The sequence below is a fragment of the Euleptes europaea genome, chromosome 4 (assembly GCF_029931775.1).
Source record: "Euleptes europaea isolate rEulEur1 chromosome 4, rEulEur1.hap1, whole genome shotgun sequence".
Lineage (NCBI taxonomy): Eukaryota > Metazoa > Chordata > Lepidosauria > Squamata > Sphaerodactylidae > Euleptes > Euleptes europaea.
Window position 1 is genome coordinate 43,915,325 of NC_079315.1, and position 16,923 is coordinate 43,932,247.

At 39.5% G+C, this 16,923-nt stretch overlaps 1 protein-coding gene across 11 annotated transcripts in view; it reads left to right on the forward strand.

The window, feature by feature from the left end:
- LOC130477124 (receptor-type tyrosine-protein phosphatase delta) overlaps window positions 1–16,923 on the forward strand; it is a 619,168-nt gene that overhangs the window by 492,430 nt on the left and 109,815 nt on the right. For all 11 annotated transcript variants that reach the window (XM_056849115.1, XM_056849116.1, XM_056849118.1 and 8 more), the window contains one exon: window positions 15,165–15,288. In XM_056849115.1, the coding sequence (XP_056705093.1) occupies window positions 15,165–15,288 (124 nt within the window). The remainder of the gene's footprint in view (window positions 1–15,164; window positions 15,289–16,923) is intronic.

Below are 16,923 nucleotides of genomic sequence, written 5' to 3' on the forward strand. Positions count from 1 at the left end.
TAGTTCACTATACTCAGTTTCCATACTACCAACTTGTTTTGATACCTACCAAGGTCCTGCTATTGTTCTTTCTTTTTTATTATTTATAGGGAAAAGAGAAAAAAGGGTACAAGTATAAAGGAAAGGAATGGGAAAAAAGAAAGAAAAAAATTAGCAATACAGATACAAGTAAATTAAAAAGTATATAGAAAAGACTGATTGCATTGTCATACAAATTTGCATGGTTATAAAATCAAAGTAATCTTCCTGGCTTGTAGATATAATTAATTAATTTTTTCATAACGCTATGGTCAATATAATCAACTACCATCTACTTTTCTATTACATAATACTGTTTTTAAACCTTAACATATCCAGTTTTGATGAAATAACTCATAATTTTGATTATTATTAGCCATATTGATTATCTTAGCCATGACTTCATATTCAAAGAGCTTTTCTTTCCATTCTTCTATATCAGGAAGCAAAGCTTGCTTCCATTTCCTTGCTAAAACAATTCTTGCAGCAGTTGTGGCATATTTAAACAGATCTTTGGATCGCACTGGTAATTTTAATGGAATGACACCCAGCAACATGTTTTTTGGATCTAAGATGAATTTCTATTGGGACAGTTTTTGGAATTCCTGATGAATAATTTTCCAATAAAATTGTAACTTTGAGCATGTCCACCAAACATGAAAGTTCCATCTGATGCGTTACACTTACAACATGTCACCTGGTTCGTACTATGCATTTTTTGTAACATTTTTGGAGTGAAGTGCCATCTATAAAACATCTTGTACCAATTTTCACGCATGTCCTGGTTGGATGTGAATCTTAAATCTTTGGTGCATAACGATTCCCATTTTTCCATTGGGATAATTTCTCCAAAATTCTGCATTCACTTAATCATGTTGATCTTAACTTGTTCCAATCCCGTATCATATTTCAAAAGAAACTTATAGAGTCTCCCAAGTAAATGATCTTGATGTTTCATTATGATAATCTGGAATTCTGTTGGTGCTCTAAGAGCACCTGTTTTGAGACAATCTTCTTTCAATCTTGATATTAATTGTAGATATGTTAACCAATTCAGGTCCTTATTCTCTCTTTTTTTAGAGTTGGTAATTGTTTGATTTTTCCAGATTCCTCAGTAAGATCTTGATAGGTTAGGTATTTATGATGTTTCCAAATAGCTGGATCATAATAAGCTTCAAACAAAGACATCATGGTAGATGGGGATGGACTAATCCTTTTTTTGGTAATTATTCCATATTTTTAAAAGTGCAGGCTTCAGATCACATTTTTGAGAGCTCGACTTGATAAAAAAAATTGTGTTTTTGAGGGCCAGAGTAAGCTATGAAATCCAACTGAAAGGTCTGCTTTTTCTAATAACAATCTTCTATCGATGGGGTATTTAATCCAATCTGTTATCCAGACCAAGCAAGAGGCGTGGTGATATAGCTTTAGATTAGGTAGTGCAAGTCCTCCTCTTTTCTTATTATCTTGAAGAACTTTAAGTCTCACTCTGGGCTTTTCCCCATTCCATATGAATTTGTTAATGTTCTATTGTTCCTTCTATACTGCAGTTTTTATATATGTTGCCCTTGCTTATTACAGGGAGAGAACTGAAATACTTATATAGTAGTGTTTTAGGGTTCTTACATGGTACACTCCTTAGCAGTGGTACTTGAGAATTCTGGTAGAGAATTATAATTTGGAATGCTTTCCTGGGAACAATATTCCCTGCTTGAAAAAAGTGAATTCCTCCAATAGCAGGGTTCTGCTGTAGACCTTATACAAAGTGCAAGCTTTATAGGTCTTTGGGTACCATCTGTCTGAGCCCTCCCCATTATCCCCTTCATCACAGTTCTTCTTCTTCCCCCCACCCGCCCCTATTGGGTTTATACTGGAGGGAGAGGAGCTTGCCTTCTTAAGCCCTATCAGTGCTGATGATTTAAAAGTAGCACAAAAGAGTCAGGACTCCGTATTCTCCAGTGTGTCTTACAGCACAAAATTGAGTTTGTCATAGGTTTATGGAATATCCCAAGGACCTTTTCCTAGAGGAGGCAACAGAACACTCATCCTTACGCTCTGTTCTGTCTACAGCCACTAGGCACCTGTACAGTACAGGTGATTTTTTGTATTATACCATGGGATGCAGCAGATGCCCAGTTATGCCCAGTTGAATCCTCTCTTATACATTCTGATGCAATTAGTACATTATTTTATTACATTATTTGAAAAAAATAACACAATCTGAAGAAGAAACTTATGTACGTTGGTGGAAAGGAAAAGGCATAAGAGAATGCATAAACAATACAATGTTTACAAGTAGGGAATCCAGAAGGACTTTCAAGGGCCATCTCATTTTCCTCACTACTTCCTCTTTTGATTCCCTGGCAGGCCCCATAGCCTGTCCCTTTTCCCTGCTTCCTTTTCTCCTTCCTACTGCACAGGCAACCTACCTTTAACTCCACACACCTTCTCCTCAGCTTTTTCTTCTTCCCTCTCCCTGGCAGACTCTTCCCCAGGGAAAATCTGACCAACTTCTGTGGTGGCCACTGATGCTGGACCTGGTTGAATTGCAGAGTGGCCGCTGATGGGCCAGGCCCAGTTCTTCAGTGGCCATCTTACCAGGCCCAGTTTCATGTTGACAGCTGTGGCTGTGTTGTGCTGAGTTGCATGGTAGCATTTAGTGAGGTTTTGGTATTTGCTACTGGGCCTGTCCCTGTCGTCCTCCATAAGGGAAGATGGACAGAACCCTTTCCAGGCCTGTTTTGGCATTCAAGTTAGGGTTGTCAACCTCCAGGTGGTGGATGGAAATCTCCCACTATTTACAACTGATTTGAAGGTGACAGAGATCAGTTCACATGGAAAAAATGGCTGATTTGAAAGGTGGACTCTATGGCATTATACCCCATTGAAGTTACCCCATCCTTCCCAATCCCTGCCCTCCTCAAGTACCATCCTCAAAATCTCCAGATATTTCCCAACCTAGAGCTGGCAACCCTAATTCAAGTCCCCCACAGCTCCCCCCTCCTCGATGGCTTTGCTTTGGAGAAATGAAGGCTTGACTTGGCAATGCTGTTGTAGTTTCCTAGCAAACTCCAAAATGGTGACTGAGAACTCAGTGGGCATTGTTTTCTTAAAGCTACAGGCATTGTTTCTATTATTTTGTGGAATTTTACCCCCCCCCCTTTTTTTAAGGTTTGAAATTTTTTGGCAAACCTTGGACCTCCTTCAAGTTTTTGGAGAAATCCCCACCTCTGTCTGTAGCTCAATTTTGTGGATCTGTTGTGGATCTGTATGGCATGGTTTGGAATTCAGTTTCCAAGGGTTAATAGCTCTTAATTCTTCCTCTGTCCATAGATTTGTATTGAATAAGCATACATAGCATGGTTCATTTCCTTGAACTAGCTGAGCTTATCTTCTTCAGTAAGCAGTTTAAAAATTTGGTATTCTACAGTCTGTTGTGGTTAATTCCCTCCTGGATTAACATAGTCTGTAGCCATTTATTATATAGAAAAATAAAGAATCTTAGCTTAGTGCACAAATGTGACAGGAACTTTGCTAAAGTGCATTACAATTCAGAGGTGCCAGTAATACAAATGCAATACCACCTATTACAGTTTTTATAACCATACCTGTTTCTTTCAGATACTGTTTTGTGCGTCTAAAAATGCACCCCAAATACCTTAGTAAGAACATGCAAACACTGCTATATATTGCAAATATATATATTTTAAATTGTTTACAATAGGTTCAGTGTGCTGCTCATGAATTTACAGTAAAGAAATCCAGTTTCTCTGCCAGTGACAGCTTTATTGTATACAAGCTTTCAGAATGAGTCTACTAGGAATCCGATTTAGATGTCATCCATTAAACCATTAGAGCACTCATTAAAGCTGTAGCACAGACTTGTTATTCATGAGTTATTGGTCTTTCACACTTCCACGATGTTTCTGCCAATATCCTTCTGTTCATTGTTCCAGTTATTGGCTATTCAGATCCAGGAAATGTAGATTAGTTTTCTCTTTCAAGACAATAAGAAAAGAGGTGGCTTAGGGCTGCCTAACTTTAAGCTGTATTACCGTGCTTCCTGTTTGAGTTGGATCTCAGAATGGATCAAATTTCCAAAAAATAGGAATCTTGTTTCAGAAGGAGCTGATCTTTGGTCTGGGTTTCACAAAGTTTTATGAAATTCTAAAACACCGAAGACTCCAAGACAAATTCTGGAAGACTGTGATATTAAACCAGCATTATTAAAAGTATGGGATAGCTACAAGAAGAGAATTAGTCCCTCTCTGCCATCTATAATGTCACCAATTGAAGCATATTATGATCTTGTCTGGAAGAGTGGTTCTTATATTACATATCAGGATATGATTAATGAAGATGGTAAAGTCAAGAGTCTGCAAACGCTCAAAAAAGAAATCAAAGATTTGAAAAGACTAACTTATCTCCAATTAAAGTCTACACTTAAAGAGGATTGTTTGAAGACTGGCACGATGAGAACCTTAATGGACTTTGAGACAATAATAACTAAGAATGATGATCATTTGCTTGGAAAGATTTACAAGTTGTTGTTAAGATACGATACCGAAATGGAACAGGTAAAGATGAACATGATTTAATGGATGCAGAACTTTTGAGAAATTGTCACAATGGATACTTGGGAGAAACTATGCACAACGGACTTGTTCACCGCCAGTCAAGAAGTCAGAGAAAACTGGTATAAGATTTTCTATACAGTGAGGGAAAAAAGTATTTGCTCCCCTGCTAAATTTGCCCGTTTGCCCTCTGACGAAGAAATGACCAGTCCATAATTTTAATGGTAGGTTTATTGTAGCTGTGAGAGACAGAATAACAACAGGAAAAACCCCAGAAACCCAGAAGACAAAAGTCAGAGATTGATGTGCATTATAATGAGTGAAATAAGTATTTGATCCCCTATCAACCAGCCGGGTTAGGGTTAGAGTTAGGGTTCTGCTGTCGACAGAAGCAATCAATCCATCAGATTCCAAACTAGCCACCATGACCAAGACCAAAGAGCTGTCCAAGGATGTCAGGGACAAGATTGTAGACCTGCACAAGGCTGGACTGGGCTACAAGACTATTGCTAAGCAGCTTGGTGAGAAGGTGACAACCCTAACCCTAACTGTCAACCTCCCTTGGTCTGGGGCTCCATGCAAGATCTCATCTCGTGGAGTAGCAATGATCATGAGAACGGTGATGAAGCAGCCCAGAACTACACAGGGGGAACTTGTCAATGATCTCAGGGCAGCTGGGACCATAGTCACCATGAAAACAGTCGGTAACACACTACGTCGTGAAGGACTGAGATCTTGCAGAGCCCGCAAGGTCCCCTTGCTCAAGACAGCCCATGTACAGTTTGCCAATGCACATCTGCAGTTTGCCAATGCACATCAGAATGACCCAGAGGAGAACTGGGTGAAAGTGTTGTGGTCAAATGAAACCAAAATCGAGCTCTTTGGCATCAACTCAACTTGCCGTGTTTGGAGGAGGAGGAATGCTGCCTACGACCCCAAGAACACCATCCCCACCGTCAAACATGGAGGGGGACATATTATGCTTTGGGGGTGTTTTTCAGCTAAGGGGTCAGGACACCTTCACCGCATCGAAGGGACGATGGACGGGACCATGTATCGTCAAATCTTGGGGGAGCACCTCCTTCCCTCAGCCAGGGCATTGAAAATGGGTTGAGGATGGGTATTCCAGCATGACAATGACCCAAAACACACGGCCAAGGCAACAAAGGAGTGGCTCAAGAAGAAGCACATTAAGGTCCTGGAGTGGCCTAGCCAGTCTCCAGACCTTAATCCCATCGAAAATCTGTGGAGGGAGCCGAAGGTTTGAGTAGCTACACATCAGCCTCAAAATCTTACTGACTTGGAGAGGATCTGCAAAGAGGAGTGGGACAAAATACCTCCTGAGATGTGTGCAAACCTGTGGCCACCTACAAGAAACGTCTGACCTCTGTAATTGCCAACAAGGGTTTTGCCACCAAGTACTAAGTCATCTTTTGCAAAGGGATCAAATACTTATTTCACTCATTATAATGCACATCAATCTCTGACTTTTGTCTTCTGGGTGTCTGGGGCTTTTCCTGTTGTTATTCTGTCTCTCACAGCTACAATAGTCCTACCATTAAAATTATGGACTGGTCATTTCTTCGTCAGAGGGCAAACGGGCAAATTCAGCAGGGGATCAAATACTTTCCCCCCTCACTGTAGGTGGTATCTCACTTCCAATAGGATACAGAAAATGAGTAACACTAAAGAAAAACAGGGAGCCTGTTGGAAGTGCCAAGCAACTGATGGTTCTTATTTTCACATATGGTGGACCTGTTTGAAGATGCAACAATATTGGTAAACGATTCACAGTGAGTTACAAAAAATGTTTCAGCAAAAGTTTGAACTGACTCCCAAAACCCTGCTACTTGGGATAATGTCACCTGAACTGTCTATACAATTAAAAGATTTATTTAAGTATGCTACAACGGCTGTAAGAGTTGTTCTTGCAAGAAGATAGAAGCAATCAACTTTACCTGACGTGGAAAGATAAAATGATGGAATATGCCACAATGGCCAAAATGTTCTTTATTATTACAGTCTACGACCAGTATATAAATAAAGAAAACATTAATTACAGAAGGAATAAAAGTAATATACAAAATTCATTAATCAACACAAGATAGTCCTAATGGATACCAGCTAAAACTACACATGTCTGACAACAAATTAGCACGGACACTCTTCTGGGCAAATACTAAAAATCAGGCCATCATTATCATTCCTTTATTGGCATAAAAACATAAAACAGAAAAAAAATAGGTCATTTCCAGTGACTGAAATCACTGCAACTCTTCAGTGAGGAAGGCCCTTCCCACTTTTTTTTATGATTACAGACCAGGGTGCAAAACTGGGCAACCAATCGTGTCGTATGGTGGTTCTTATCTGACAGAAGATATTCAAGCATAATTTTATTAGATCTTCCAGGAAACCTTTCTAGCAATGGTCCAATAGTTTAGCAACAAACTTTGTTATATAAGGTGCATTCAAAAAACACGTGCTCTATCGATTCAATTTTTTTGTGGGCAGACGCATAATCTCTGTTCGAAAGGGATTTTCTTGAATCTTCCCTCCAATACTGCAGAGGGTAGGGTATTACTTCTAGCTAGTATAAATACCCTCCTAGCTTTATTAGATTCCAAAAAAAAAAAAAAAAGCCGCCAGGTTGCTATATATCTGACATTATCAGGAGAGATAAATCTGGGAGCAGCCGTGATGTCCAGTTGTCTCTCTACATCAACCACCCTCGGCTTAATTTCACCACCCTCGGCTTAATTTCAGCTTAATTTCAGCTCCTGACCTAGGGCCAGGAATGTTTGTGGTGTAAAGCCCAGTTTTTGTAGGGAGCTCAGGACAGCCCTCTGCCAGATAGATTGAAAATTATCTTGTAGAATTAGGGGGAAATAAACCTTGGGGATTTAAGTTACCTGACAGCCACTTGTAAATCGATAGAATGCGTATTTTTGCTTCAACCCTCAACATTCCAGTTTCCAGACTGGTCCAAGCATTGGGCACACATTTGGGGACTTGTAAGTGTGCCCTTAAAAACTTTGCCTGGACTCTCTCAAGGGGATTGAGAGATTAAGATGGCGAACCTAAGTATGACCCATAGACTAGTTGGGATAACGTTTTGGCTTCGAATAGCTTGAGCGCTGCAGGTATGAAAAAAACCCCTTTGATTCTATAAAACTTTAATATACTAGTTGCTGATCTTGCCCCAATGGCTGCCATTGTGGTATGGTGCACTGTTTTTGCACCTGAGGCCTGCAGCACCACCCCAAGGTTTTTAAAATTAGAAACTTGTTCTAACTTGTTCCCCTGCAATTTCCAACATCTAATCTTTGGCCTTTTCCCAAAGGAGAGGATCTTAGTTTTTCGATAGTTTATAGTGAGCTGTTCCATTTCACAATACTTGGGCAAGTTTATTTAGAGCTCTCAGTAGCTCTAAATACATGAGGAATATAACTGAAGAGGAAACGTTTGACTAGTTTAGTGGAATGGAACTGTTTTATAGATACATAGAAATGTTGGCTGAGAAAAAAATACACAAGGGAAAACAGTTATTATGATCATTATATGTAGGTCTTTTCTGTCTTTAGTAAATTCAAAGTTATAAAAATAGTTTCCTAGATTGCAGAGAATTGCAGTAAGAATATTCATATACAACATTAAATATTGCATATTTATATGGGGCACATAGCATGATGTCCATGCAAATCAGCTTCCAAACTGAGGAAAAAAGCTTAAATGTAAGAAAAATTATGCCCAGAAAACATTTCTTTTGGTGGCAAATGGCATCCTGTGAACGGCCCTTTATTGTTGTCATCAAAAATCTGATTTCAAAAGATGGTCATGGGGGGGGAAACGAAACCTCTACTTCGGGCGACCTTCAGTTTGAGAGCAGGTTTTCAGGGGAGGGTGAGATCGGAGCCAGTCAAAGTCTTGACCATGGGGGCTTTCTGAAGGATATTGCTCATCCATGTGGATGAAGAAATCTCCTTCGGAAGCCTGGTGGTCAGTAGCTGTTGAAGCTGGCTCTTTTTAGTTGGTGTATCACTCCAGATGGGACTTGGTGAGCCTCGTCTTTTAAAAAACGCTTATGCTTGATCCAGATCAACCCACTGAATGGTTGGCTCTGATTACACGATCCCCATCTCAAAATCAGTCAAAAAAAGATAGAAAAAGGGGGGAAAGCACAGAGCAAAGCCTCTGAGCAAAGGTGAATAGCCAAACCCGAAAAGCCAAATATTCTGCTTTTTCGGGAATCACCTATTCAGCTTTGGGGAGACCCCCAGGTTTTGGCATTCGGTAAACCTGAAGCTCAAAAATTACTGAAATGGCTAAATGGTGGGTAGAGAGGCTGTGCTTGAGTATTACTTCCATCAGGTGCACCTGTATGGCAACTGTAATATTGAAATCAGTTATGCATGTATACTATAGAAACTGCACACTATAGAAGCTGAGAGTAGCCCATAAGATCTGTACATATACACACCTAGTTTGGAGTTGGACAGTACTATCCTAAATATGCATAGAAGTTAATCCCATTGAGTTCACTGGGACTTACTGCCTAGTTAGCATTCTTACAATTGCAGTCTAAGTGCCCATGCAGATGTCTGAAGGTAGGAAAGATGTACCAGGGAGAATGGTGGGTGGATGTATCCTCTGTCTCTACCACGTGTAAGCATCTAGGTCATTTTCCGATGATTTGCAATTGCTCTATCTCTCACCTTGCAAAATACATGGATTGTAGATATTAAAGCTTATAGGAAACTAGGATTTTCCCTTGCACAGTAAAAAAAAAAATATCACAAGCTTATTTGTAGTATGTGACAGCTGAAGCTACTTATTTATGTTGGAAGCCCTCAAGATAATTCTTCTTTCGCAATTCAGCCCTGAGAAACTTTAAATTGCATCAGTTGTGGTTTATTTTATTTTATTTATTTTAGGTACTTTGACCAGAGGCAACTGTTATGAAGGTGCAGTTGTAAGCTATCCTACTGCTAATCAGAAGTAAAATCTGCTAGGTTTTAAATGCATCCTCTTTCCAGTGTAACATGGAGACAGATGGCAACTAGTGTGGGCAGATGTTTTACCCTGGAATATCTGGGGTTAAAAAAAGGTGCATGCATTTTCCTAAGTGAAGAAAGGGTGCTCGATTCCAGATTTGCAGTATGTGTGTGGGGTATTGGGAATTGCTATGTTTATTAAAAAGAACAAGTGTGTTCCACAAGAACAGTCCTAAGAAATGGAATGCTTAATTTGTTACTCAAAAATGTTAGGATGCAGGAAATGGAACATAAAGTCATTTCTATATTACCAGGCTTGAAGACAGCAGATCATAAGTTGTAGAAGTGGCTCATAAAAACTTCATGTAGCAACAAATAAGATTCATTGTTCTGCAGGAAAAAGAGAATCTTGTAAATCTAAGGGCGGAGTAAGTTACTAAACCTTAAGAGAATAGAAAAGAAATGTATTTTTGCCTCATCCTCATCTTACCTCAGGTGAAAACATAAATCTTTTAAGCTTTCCCTTCATAACACCAGTCTCACATAAGTGGTTGAGTTGAGAAAACAGATAACAGTGCTGGCCTATTCTGCACAGAAGCACCTCATTCTCACTGGCAGTGCTGCCAGTAAACATTCCCTCAAAAAGCACTCATCTAATAACCCAATTTGTTATTGTTCGTTTTCTCCTTGATGTCCACATAATCAAGTTTGAAGTATATATGACACTGGTTCTTGTAGGTTATCCGGGCTGTGTAACCGTGGTCTTGGAATTTTCTTTCCTGACGTTTCGCCAGCAACTGTGGCAGGCATCTTCAGAGTAGTAACACTGAAGGACACTGTCCTTCAGTGTTACTCCTCTGAAGATGCCTGCCACAGTTGCTGGCGAAACGTCAGGAAAGAAAATTCCAAGACCACGGTTACACAGCCCGGATAACCTACAAGAACCAATGAACTCTGACCGTGAAAGCCTTCGACAATATATATGACACTCCTCCTCTTGGGAAAACCCTATTTCCTTTGTGTTTGCAGTGAACATGCTCTGCTTTAATATATTGTCATGCTCCAACAGAGAAGAGGCAAATACTCAGTTAAAAAAAAACACAAATTTAGTGAAAATTATGGCACGATACCTTTCGATAATACTCACATGACTAAGATGTTAAAAATGTTCCCTTTATGATATCTTTTACTCAACTATGTGTGAATAAGTCTCCATGCATCAGAGTAAAAACTAATTACTTGGAAATCATTTGTTTTCTTCCTTTTTTAAACCAAGTTATGGATAAATATAAACTTTACTAGGTTTTCAGGAGTGCATATAATAGGACTGCTGTTCATAGTGGGAGACTAGTGAGGAAGTATCAGTGACTAAGATGCTATAGCGCTTTGCATCCAGGCTGCCTAATCTCATTCTTTTGCTGGGACACTTGCTGCTGCCCACTTCTTGCAGCTGCTCAAACTAATCAGTTCCCTCCCATCAATCAGCAACATAGTAACTACGGTGAAATAGCAACTGTGACCAATTCCTTTCCTTTATTCCATTCTTTAGGCTTGTAGACCAATAGGTTATAAGCAAAACAAATTCAGTACATTCCATAATACATAACCAAACATACAAAAATATAATATCTAAACAGTACAGTTAAAAAGAGGTATCATTAAAAACCATAGATAAAATTTTTGCCACAGCGAGGGTTGCATTTGGATCAGTATCAGCCAATAACTTTGCAACTATCTCTTGCTTTAGGGCAGGTCCCCACCTTTGAATGTGTATTGTGATCCATTTGTCTCTGGTGAGATCATGTTTTTTACAATCTACAAAAAAAATGCCAAACAGTGTCCAAACTCTCTGATCCACAATTGCAAAGTTGCTCAGAAAAGGGAACCCCTAAAAATCTGCCCGCTAACTCCCCCAATGGCAGTGCATTTAACCTAGCCTTGGAAAAAAGCATTCTGTATTTGGGGACAGTTAAAAATTTACAATAAGCAGGTAGAATCTTTGGAATGGGGAAGCCCAGATGGTACAAGGAGCATACCCTGCGCGCTCTGCAGCCAGTGCTCCATTTGTCAAGTTGCAACACTCTAGATCAGGGGTGTCGTAACTCAATTGTTACGAGGGCCAGAGCCGGATCGTAACTCAATTGTTACGAGGGCCGGATATGACATAAATGTCACTTGGTTGGGCCAGACCATGCCTCGCCAGCCCAGATTGGGACTGGGGGAGGTGGCTGCCTTGGATGGCTCGCAGGCCGGATAAAAGCTCTCAAGGGGCCAGATCCGGCCCTCGGGCCTTATGTTTGACACCCCTGCTCTAGATCTAACTAATTTACATGCAGAGGGATATTCCATTTGCTTTAAAACCTCAAGGGACAAATTGACTCTGCAATCTATCCTCAACTAATTTTTGCCATGAACTCTGAAAGCCATCTTAAGCCAGTAAATGCAAATAGCACCCCTCTGAGGACTAAAGAATTTTTAAAGTAAAGGTAAATGTTGCAATCCAAGCTTTGGCTTTCAAAGATGGTTCAGCAAATTCCAAATAAATTGCTGGACCAGAAATACATGTTGGCAAGTTGGACATGGAGCGTAAAAAAGAAATTAAGCAGGAATCATATTTTTCATTAACTTTGGCAATAGCCAAAGGTACAGAACATAATAATAACGGAGCTACCTTAGCCTTAAATGACTGAATAGCAGCTCGTATATAATTGCCTCCTGTGGTTCGAAAAAATCTCAGGAGAGCTACTGAGTGTAAAGATGCTAGCTTCATGGCAGCAGTCATATGGCCTGTCCAGGACATATTATAGGAAAAAAGGATGCTCAGGTAGCAAAATTTATTAACCTGCTCAATTAAGTGGCCATTCATATTCCATGAAGAATGACGAGGTGGGACACCAAATTAACTGACCAATTCTGTACAATGCTTAGCTACATCTAGTTTTGTCACAATCAAAGTCTTTATAGTTTCAGCTGCTCCGTTCCTTCAATACATATAGTAAAACTGGCTCTCAAGTAAAGCAGTTAAAACCCTGGAAGGAAATTTAATTTCCCCTCTCTTGAACCTCAGCAGGTTCAAGTCTTCTCTTTTCCCACGCAGAGCACCTTTCTACAGAAGCTACACTCACCAGTGGGAATGATGGGCCCTTAGCAGGATGAATTAGTCACACTAAAATAAGTTTCTTCCATAAGCAGACCCCCAAACCTTAACTAAAAGCCAAACAAAAGCCTGGCTAAGCTGTTGCTCTTTTCCAGAGCAACAAAAACCCTATCCGAAGGAAAGAAGTTTTTCTTCCCCCTTCTTAAAATGAGGCTTGTTGACCCCCTGCTAGCCAGTGGAGTTCCATGGGCTCAGATTGGCTAACAATCACTTGGATTTGCATGAGGCCTAAATTATGATTAGTTCAGAGCCCTGGAGGAGAGGTGGGAATTTAAGGATGATTGCCGCAATATGAAAGGACCCTTGACCTGATAGCTGTAGCCTGATTAGTTTAATATTGTCATCTTAGCACACATTTCTAGTAGAATTTTAACCAAAAAGAAATTGCTTAATTAGGACTGGAATACCTACTTTGAAAGGTACTAAAGTTTTTTTTATGGCCGTTTATGCCTGGTTGGTTTATCCCACAATTCTCCTGCGATTGTCTCGGTTCTCTGCAGGGGTTACGCATGATGTTCCCCTCCCTCGGGGCTCAGCTCGCTTCCATTCTGCAATTTCCCCAGGTTTCCCAATCCCTATTTAATCATAGCATTTACTTTAGTTCCAAGCCCATCTTGATCTGAATAGGTGCATAGTGCAGCCACAAGTTGATCTTCCCACGTCCTGACACACCCTCATTCTTCAACTCCTCCTCCAACTCCTCCTTTAGCCAGCCTTCAGCTATCCCCTCCACAATGCCTCAGGAAACCATATTGGAGATAGCCATGGTCGCCTCCTTCCCTGGGCTCCCTCTGCTTTAAAAAGTTGCTGCTCAGATGTAATATCAATATATCATCAAATCACCCAGAATACTATTCAAAATAGCAGAGAGAGGCAGCGGAGGATAGGATCGTATGGTTGCTCTCCCTCTGCATTTGGGTGATGAGTTACCCACGGGGGGGGGGGGGGAGCGAGTGCATGACCCTAGGCTTCTCTGGCTCTCTCTGCAATTTTCAATAGTATTCTGGGTGATTTGATAATATATCAATATTACATCAGAGCAGCAGGAAAAAAAATTAAAAACACGTAGGGAGCCCCGAGAAGGAAACATCTTTTCAAGTGAGTTTCAGCAAGTGTGCGTGTGCAACCAAGAATCTCCCCTCCCTTTTTCTTTTGTGCGATTCACAGACTCAGGGATGAACAGAGAACTTCCCCCTCTCCAAATACCATTTGTTCTAGTCCATTTCAGCAAGTGTGTGCAAATAACCAAAAATCACCCCTCCCCCTTTTACTTTTGTGGATGCGATTCAGTGCTCTGTTTTGCGAGACTGGTTGTGAAATGGCCACTGGGGGGAGAGGGGCAGGATGATGTTTTTGTCAGAGTAAGCACTACTGCCAATGAGAATGCAGCATTTCAAATGGGGAGACTAAGACACTTCCTGATTTCTGCTTGTGATTAGCAAGTGCTCCTGAGACTCCCAGGACTTTCTTCACAACAAGCCACACCATGCATAAAGTTTTCTGATCTCGAGATATAAAAGTGTGAGACAAGAGAGGGGCGAACCAGGTGTATACGAACCATGCATAAACAGCCATTAAGTCTATAGTTTGCTAATTCTGTCAGCACCATTGTAATTCAACCAAAATGTGCAACCAAAAAAGTCATCATTTCGTCTAATTCTTGTGGAAATCTGTAATGCCATGATCATAATTCTTTGGCTTTAGGCATTCTACATTATTAATATTATGCACATTTACATAGAACTAACATTTGTTGCGATCAATGTAACTTTCCTTTTGAGTAACTATATTTAGTTCTGTATATTTCAGTACTTATATAGCTATACATTTTTGCAATTTTGGCCTGAATCAGTTCCAGAATTCACCAGATTGAACATTTAAACAGGGTAGTTCACTCATTTTATCTGTTTTCACATGTCTCAAATTTTCTTACAAATACTTTGTGTTAAACTTTTGCAAAATCTCTCTCTCTCTCTCGCTCGCTCGCTATTGCAATCCTTCTGATTTTCCTAACCTACCTATAAAACTTGGGCTACAAACCAAGGTATTCTGGTCACCCATGGATATATCAGCTTGGACCATCCATTTGGATCTGTCAATATTATTGTGCATTTCCCTTCCTTCTACAAGCACATACACCTATCTTTCATGAAAAAATAAAGTATCTCCTCCATTGATTTTTATCTCATATTATATTAGAACAAAGAGAGATCTGAGCAAGGTGGGTGACTAAATGTGATAGTCAATAAGTGTCAGCATGACTAACTGCAGTGAAATAAGTCCCATGGCTGAGTGCTTTAAACTGTATTATGGCATATAAATAATGTTTACATATATACTTTCTACAAAAAATAAATCTCTCCAGAACAAAAATGCAGCCAATAACAACTATTCCCTTCTATTTTTTCCTCTCTTTTTTTAAAGTCAATTGACCCAGGCCAACAATTCACATGGGAGCACTCTAACCTGGAAGTAAATAAACCAAAGAATAGATATGCGAATGTTATTGCTTATGATCATTCTCGAGTTCTCCTGTCGGCTATAGAAGGTAAGCCAATGAAACCAGACAAAATTTAAAACAAGTTAACAAAAAGTCATTTGGTCTTCCAATTCGTTGTTATAAAAAAATTACATGATGCATACATGTAACTTTTTAACTGAACTAGGATCAAAAGAGACAAGAGCCTCTGGAAGTTCATGTCTCGTTTTGTTTTTCATCTAGCAGTGCCAATTCAAAACTGAGATCCTACTTTCTTACTGTTGATAATATGCAAACTAGATTCCCTTTCCACTCTTTGTTGGAAATATTATATCTGTCTAAAAGCATTATGTTACAAAAAAAATGGAGTAAATGTCCCTTGCAAGGTACTGGTAGCTGTTTTTGTTATGAAAGATTATGAGATTATTTTGAGATAGTTGCTGTCTGTTTGCTTTGTAAAATTGCCTGATTATGAAGAGCTAGAAGACGGATTCAGTACATTGCCATTTAATGGGTACCTGATGGGAGAGAGACCCTGAAAGACTAGGCATCAGAACAAATATCTGTGGTTGATTATTTGGAGCACTAATCCACCTCCATGTTAAGCACCTTTGACTTCCATAATTTCCATGAAGGATCCAGAGACTTTCTTTTGTGAGGTGTTCATAGCTTAGTCTATATTCCTGCAAGTAGGAAATTTGAGATCCAATTTCCAAGATCACTAGTTAAGAAATTTTGTGGGAAAGAGCTATAGAAAGCCGCTGCGTGCAAGTTTAGGAGGATAGGTTCAAAAATAGTTGGTAACACTGGTCTAGATATACTGGTCAGATCATTACAGATTACAGCATACAGTTTTGTACCAGGACCTAAATTAAGCTCAAAATGTATGTTACATGTGATGTGATTTCTGTCTCATTCATCATTCGCCTATCCAAATTTACCAGATGGAGAAGTATTGGTTCCAATGTAGAAAACATTCCCAAAGAAAACCCCGGGCAGCATTTAATTATCCGTCAAACAATTATTTGAAAACCTACCAGACTATTAACTGCTCACTGAGATAAGGAGGGATCTTTTGGAATAGATCCGTGTAAGAAGATCCTTTGAAGTGGCTTAGCTATTTTAGCAGAAGATCATCATTCCTTCCTCCCTCCCTCATAAACTGCATGTTAAATTGTTCAGCATTTAATCTGCAGTTATATAAACAGCACCTTATCTGGGACTATCCAAAACAAGCAGGCATGGGCTACAACACTGACTGTTTATAGGTATAACCAGTTCTTTGCACTAAGCAGAGCTAAATAAATGCTTACTCCACTGGTTAAGCCTTAAGCCTCTTTCTAATTTATTGCAGCTGCATATCAGAGGCTTTGATAACAGACACAGATTTTTCAATATTAAAGAATGTAAATGATCGTCTTGAAAAATTTACATGTAATATTCTGCTTACATTTGTTCTCTTGTAATGCTCATTGAAACGATATTGATTGTATTTTAGCAGTGTCACTTATATTCCCTTGCATCAAACTGTCCAGCCCAAATGCTAGCCCAGGTGCACATTAGTGTTTCAGTTATCCACAAAAAAAAATGAATTGTTAGGAAAATTAATTGTTAGGAAAAATTAGGGATATTGATAGATTTATGTTAGTCTTCTAAACTATTTATCATTTTGGAAGTATTCCATTGTAAAGGCAATATGTGATG